The sequence below is a fragment of the Puntigrus tetrazona genome, chromosome 20 (assembly GCF_018831695.1).
Source record: "Puntigrus tetrazona isolate hp1 chromosome 20, ASM1883169v1, whole genome shotgun sequence".
NCBI classification, from domain to species: domain Eukaryota; kingdom Metazoa; phylum Chordata; class Actinopteri; order Cypriniformes; family Cyprinidae; genus Puntigrus; species Puntigrus tetrazona.
The window spans coordinates 13,772,904-13,779,273 of record NC_056718.1 but is presented as its reverse complement, the minus strand read 5'-3'; the positions used below and the strand labels follow the sequence as shown (position 1 = coordinate 13,779,273).

Here is a 6,370-nt window from a genome sequence, read left to right as displayed (position 1 = left end):
ATTTCAAATTATAATGTAAATAACTGACTGACTGAGCGATCAGTCGCTCTTGACTTGAAATCATCAATGAAATCTGACAGCAACTGTGCAATAATTGTTGTATCTTTTGCTGAAATAGTGAAATAGCATATTTCTCTGGCGAGATCAGCCAGTTGTCATGTGCAGTCCTAGGCTCACAGCTGTTGTGAGATTTCATTGGTGATGTCAAATATGAAATTTAATTGTAAGCTTGGTCAGTTTGGGAGAATTTGATATTTCCCAATACTGAGATAGGTGCTGCTTTTGGTTGCTCGAGAGGCGTTTCAGGGATGGCCGCCGAGTGACATGACTTGTCTGAAAGAGACTTAGGTTAGCCAAGAACTCGGCGCGCTCATGCAAAAAAACGAACAAAAAAAAGAAGTCAGTTATTTATGTTATAATTTGAAAACTAGAAATGTTTTTGTTACAAAACCCATCAATCTGACGACATGTGATATCCCCTGATACATCTGATTTACAGAATTTCAAAATAACGGCCCCTATCCACGAGCATTACCAAGCTTGGACGAGCCAGGATGCATTTTGAAAAAACTCGTCTGAAGGTAGAAAGTCATATACGCCTAGGATGACTTGGGGGTAAAATATGGCCTTAATTTTCATTTTTGGGTGACCTATTCCTTTAATTACCCTCATGTTGTTCCAAAACGAAAGACCTTTGTTCATCTTCGGAACACACATTTAGATATTTTTATGAACTGTGAGCATTCTGATACGTCATTTTGTTTTTTCGGTGCACCGAAAGTTTTCCCATAGCTTTTATAAAATTTCTGTTGAACCACTGCTGTCACACGGAGTATTTTAATGATGTCCTTTCTAGGACCCTTGCTGTCTGGAGGGCAAGAAAGCTCTCATCAAAGTTCATCAAAAATATTTCATCTGATGAACAAAGGTTTTATTACTGCAATTTAGTATAGCTGTTTATTTGAATAGATTTTTTAATTGTATTTTATTCTTGAGATAGCCAAGCTGAATTTTCAGCTGGTCTTCCTCCAGTTTTTGGAGTAACATGATCTTCCAGAAAACAGTGTTAATTTGGTGAGGAAGACATTTCTTCATCATTGTCATTAGTAAAAACAGTTGAGATGCTTTATATTTTAGGTGTAAATTTTACCCTGTAAAGGTCGGGAATCAGAGCGCATGAACTTTAAAAACTTTTTAGACTTTATTTTATTTTATTTTTTTATTAAAACCAAATTTGAGGCATTTCAGTAACATAAAAGAGCAAAAGTAGTGGAATAAAAAAAGTTGAATATTTAGTCAGAATTGTACAAAAAATGTCTATAAAAGAACTGCAATTTGAAAACGGAAAAGTGTTTAGAAACACTTTTTCTAAATCCACAGCCTATTTACATGAAATATTTTTCATTTTCTGATTGCAGCTCAAAAAATGTTGCAAGAACCAAACACAGCTAATATTCACACTTTACATTCTTGTGTCAGCAAAAAAAAAGATTGACAGTATACCAGCATAATACAATCATTTATCCTTGTGAGTCATGCATACATTTATGTCTTTCTCAGTATTAGACATAGCTGATGTTGTCTGTTATCCTGGTAGGATTATGCTCAGCCCAAAAGGCTCTGGGTGCACAGAAGAATTCCAACATTTACCTTTTACACTTTTAGCTTACAAGACTTGGGCAATTTTTACAGTTAACCCAGGGTTAACAGTACTGTTTAAACCTCACCCTGGGTTAATATTTTGTACTGGGTTTAGATTTTTGACTGTACATATTTAAACCCAGGGATAGCATTCTTGTTTGCACGCTGATTGGGCAAGTATGGCACTATAAACTATAGAAATAGCATGTAAACTGTTTCAACTTCTTGTCCATCATCTGTTCATAAGCAAAGCATTGTAACCCTGAGTTAAAAATGACGCTAACGCCCTTTTAAAATGACAAGAAAACTCTAATTTACTCACTCATGTTTCATGCTAAACCTGTACGACTTTCTTTCTTCTGTGAAACAGAAGCAGTTTTAGTTTAGTTTAGTTTTAGTTTAGTTTTTTTGTCAATACAATAAAAGTCATTGGGTTGTTTGCTCCACAAAACAAAGAAAGTTATACACGTTTGGAACAACATGAGGGTGAGTAAATTCTAACATTATCTATCCCTTTAACCCAAGATTAAAACTCGCTTTAACCCTAGGTTAAAAAAGATGTTGATCCAAGATTGGGTGCGAAGTCGGGGTTAGTTTTGAGGGCCGCTGTTAGGGAGATGCGTGATGACTCTGTGGTAGTCTTGGGTCGAGGAGAGGGTGTGTTCAGGGGGCAGGTGTGAAAGCTCGTGGCTGCGGATGTAGTTCATGCTGCTAGGGTGACTGAGGAAAAGAAGCTGGCGAGCAAATAGAGGCTCAACCTGTGACGTGATGACAAAAGCAAATTAAGATGAAACGAATATCCTTTATGTTTTGTTCATAACTTCGTCGGTATTATAATGACCCAAAGAAATGTACCTGCACTGTGAAAGTCCTCCTTGGTCTTTGAGCATCGGAGCTCTCATCCTCAAAGAACAGCAGGACTTGAGAACATGGCACTGGACGAGCGTGCAGGGCGTAACTCTGCAACTCTACAGAAGACACGGAGGACGACACATTTTTAATCACATCCAATGACAGGTGAGAACTTCAGGATGTATATGTGATATTTGTAGTTTTTTATCAGGTATTTCAAAAGAACAGTATTCATAAAAAAAAAACATTTACAAGATTATAAATGTCTTAAATCTATCTTTTGTTAATTGAATGCATAAAACTGCTAAAAACCATAGTAAAAATCATACTAACTACAAGTTTTGTATATAATGTGGCAGATATTGAATATTAATTCTTAAGCCAGCATTTTCTGTAATACCTTTTCTCATTATTTGCCTTCAATGCTGTGAGCTTTAAGTGTAATGTGGCACATGTTTGAATTGTATTCATCATATGCTGGAAAGTTCTGTGAGAATCACAACAATCAGTGAATCTATGACAGAAGGTGGGCGTGAGTAACTGTAGCTCATAGATGACTAACTGCCAATTCTAAATATTACCACAGATAATGTGACACTATTTATTGTAAAAGTTTGACGTGTTTGTTTACAGTAAAATGTCTGCTTTTCATAGATGTACAATACAGTGAATTAACAGACGGTTATAAAGATTTAGCATAAATGACTGTCGGCGTTTACTGAAAACGATGAGTGATAAAGTAACCTGTTCATGCATTTATTCATTTTCTGTTTGTTTTCCAGTGAATGACATCAGATCATTTGTCATAATGATTTAAGTGTAATTTATCTGAAATGCCTTACAGGTGAATATGTCCCTGTGCTCTAACCTGTTATGAACAGATGGGTGTCCAGCAGTTTGCAGTTCTGCTCTCTCTCCAGCTTGTTGGGCTTGTCTGTAGGTGCGTGAGCTCCCTCCCAGTACACCCTGCAGGGGCAGCGGCGGCGGGCGTAGAGCCCGTCAGGGGCCATCCATAGAATAACACCACGCTCGAGAGATGCTTCTTCAGCATGAGGAAGTTCAATCAGCTCTGGGGCCCCAGGTGAAGCGTAGGCCTGGCCCTCTCTGCTGGGGCCTAGCTGACAGCCTTCTGAATTACTCACAGTTACTTCTCGCACCAGAGTTTCCCGGTAAAACACCACCAAATGCAAGCGGTGATCTATTTGAGATTAGATCAGATTATATAAACACTTAGATGACCTGGCATCACCTAATGCTCAATTAATATATTTTCAAATACACTTTTGAACATTTTTTCAAGGGTCTGGCAAAGAAAAACAGCATTTTGGCTAATTCTGCCGCATTTACAGTAATGTACATTAATGTGCTTTGCCCATGTAAACAAATAAACTTGAACATACACAATGAAGACACTTTAATGGTTGTAGTATTATGTCATAGAATATCATACACAGGTGTTTTTAAAAATTGTAATGCAACATCAAAATGTAATCAAAATGGGCCATCTACTCTACTGTACTGCAATCCTAAACAATTAATACACCATCATGTCTCATTCTTTTGGTCACATGTCTTCATGTTTAGAGGTCAGTTATATTTTAGGATGCAATTCACATGAGCTTGCATTTCCAATCTCCCCTATTTGCATATGAATGGAAGTCAATGGAACACCTTTTGACCACCTCCTACCAATTTTAAAATTAGAATCAAATTAGAAATTCGTCTATTCTAAATGCATATTATTGATTTGAGTTTTTTTGGCCACATCATTTCTTATTCCTACTTAAAAATCAGTTCACCTGCCCATACTGATCCATTTACTTTCTCTGTGTTTTTATGATTATGTACCTGAGAGGGCCACTGCCTCAGCAGATCTCATGCTGGTGTCCAGGGTGAAGGGTGACGGCTGTGGATCAGATGCATTGCAACTGTAGAAAGAGCCACTGAACTGGTACCCTGCACATACAGAAATATGTCAGTGCAACTGCATGCTATCTGAACTTGCAGTAGTTGTTCTTTCTCTCTCAGACACACAAAGTACCAGGTTCCCAGCGCGGCGTGTAGGGGCTCTGGCTGTAAGGGATCTCAGACAGGGTAGAATAATCCCTCCATCCTCTGTCTGCTGGAGAAAGATAGTTGCACACCTGTAATGACAAGCACATATAATGATCTCAAGTGCAAAGATAGGAACGCACAAATCAAAGATGGTGTTTGATTCTAACCTGAGATTGAGCTGGTGCAAAATTAGGGTGTATTGGATAACTGGGTGGGCTTGTATTGGACTGTGACTCTTCAAGGGATCTGGATCCTGCGACATTCATCATTTGTTTTATTATTTTTTTGACAAATGGCAACGAACAGCTGTTCTGCTGTGTGATGTCACTTTATTTTCTTCTTCCTTACCTTTTTTGGATCCTTCCGGAACAATCCTGTACACTTTATAGGGGTCTGATATGTCAAGCTGACTGCGCTCCATAAGCTCCTCAAAGTCGTTGCTTTTGTTAAGAGCACATCGAAGACGTGTTTTCCAGGTTGGTGGGTCAGGTTTGTCAATACCTTCCCTGTGCTTTCCTTTGAATAGGGCCCAAGCCTGCAGAAAAGCCAACATATAGGTAAGTCATTTGTTATACTAGAAAATAATCTACTTTAAATTACACATGCCAAGTTTCTAGAAAACTAACTTTGGTTTTATGTAGCTCTCATACATTTTTCAAAGAATTCTTGATTTACAGATGTCCAGAGGGGCCACTGTTCCTTAATACTTCATTTTTGCTTTAAAAAGTTGTTTTATTATTTTTCTGTATTGTTAAGTCTTGAACATTAAGACGCTTGACCATGAAAAGTCATGAAAAGTCATAATACAAACACGTTTTCGGTTTCAAATGAGGTTTTGACTCCAAACAGAAGATATCTTAGGCACCACAAAAGTCTAAAAAACTATTTAATCTCGACAACGTCCCAGGAAACACGTTTTTACAACGTGAAAAAAAAAACTTTGCAACGCAGTTGTGCTTGCTGGGGTGAAGAATTGCATTTGAATGTCTTTTAATAACACAAATGTACGATCACGTACATGCACTGCATGCAGTGTTAAGATCACGTACGAGAAATAACGGCGCTGCATGTGTCTGTTTCTCATCCCCTCAACGTTCATCCTGAATGTACCTTGAAGAGCGCAGCATCCTCCTCCCTGTTGTAGTCCTGTTTGCCCGCGTGCTTCCACGGAATCCGAAAGATACTCTTTTCGTCGTTCTCCCACACGAGTCCAGGGTATTTTCCGGTGTCCACCTGCTCTATCAGCCATTGACGCAACTTTCCGTTACCGGAGCCCCCCGCCATCGAGCGCTCTTCATCTGAACACATCTGTAAACAAAACCGTTTTAAAAAAATATATAAAAATCTGCACTATTAAATGTGAAAACGATATGGTTAAAGCTAATGGTTAAACAAATAATTAAAATATGTAGGGAAGTCTGAATTGAAAAAGACATATGCCTACAGCAGAAAGTACAGGAGCGCGTGCTGCCCTCTTTCAGAGCTTTCGAGTTTTGAAATGTGTCAGTAACGTAGTTCAGCTTTCGACCGCGACTTTTCTTCAATAGTTTGCATTGAGAAGGGGCGGAGCGTTCGTCCACGCACCTGCAGCGCTCGTGAGACTTGACGGACGTCCCGTAAGCGCGCGGGGGCTTCACATGATATGGAGCCCACGCGCGCTCAGAGGGACTTTTGGCGTTCGATAAAAGAATTTTCATTTCTTTGAATTCGGCGACGTTGAAATGTCAGCTGTTTGTTTATAAGCGCGATGTATATATGTTCAAGCCTTGACTAGACTCCTAAGTGGGCACAAGCTGATTAGCCATGCAACTAGCCTACCTAC

General features: G+C 38.9%; 1 protein-coding gene across 1 annotated transcript; it reads right to left on the bottom strand.

Moving 5' to 3' along the window:
* Positions 1 to 1,191: 1,191 nt before the first annotated feature.
* Positions 1,192 to 6,122, bottom strand: irf4b (interferon regulatory factor 4b). The gene is made up of 9 exons (XM_043218749.1): positions 5,993 to 6,122; positions 5,659 to 5,856; positions 4,897 to 5,083; positions 4,716 to 4,801; positions 4,535 to 4,637; positions 4,342 to 4,449; positions 3,362 to 3,691; positions 2,497 to 2,609; positions 1,192 to 2,399 (listed from the first exon to the last, which is right to left on the bottom strand). The coding sequence occupies exons 2-9, from the start codon at positions 5,854 to 5,856 to the stop codon at positions 2,232 to 2,234; spliced, it is 1,293 nt and encodes a 430-aa protein (XP_043074684.1). The 5' UTR covers positions 5,993 to 6,122; the 3' UTR covers positions 1,192 to 2,231.
* Positions 6,123 to 6,370: the final 248 nt, after the last annotated feature.

Bases quoted from the DNA above. Each gene is read 5' to 3' on its own strand.
- irf4b (XM_043218749.1), bottom strand. From the start codon at position 5,856: ATGTGTTCAGATGAAGAGCGCTCGATGGCGGGGGGCTCCGGTAACGGA. The intron at 4,638-4,715 runs GTTAGAATCAAA...TTGTCATTACAG, and splicing joins TTGCACCAGCTCAATCTCAG to GTGTGCAACTATCTTTCTCC. The intron at 3,692-4,341 runs GTACATAATCAT...AATCTCAAATAG, and splicing joins TGAGGCAGTGGCCCTCTCAG to ATCACCGCTTGCATTTGGTG.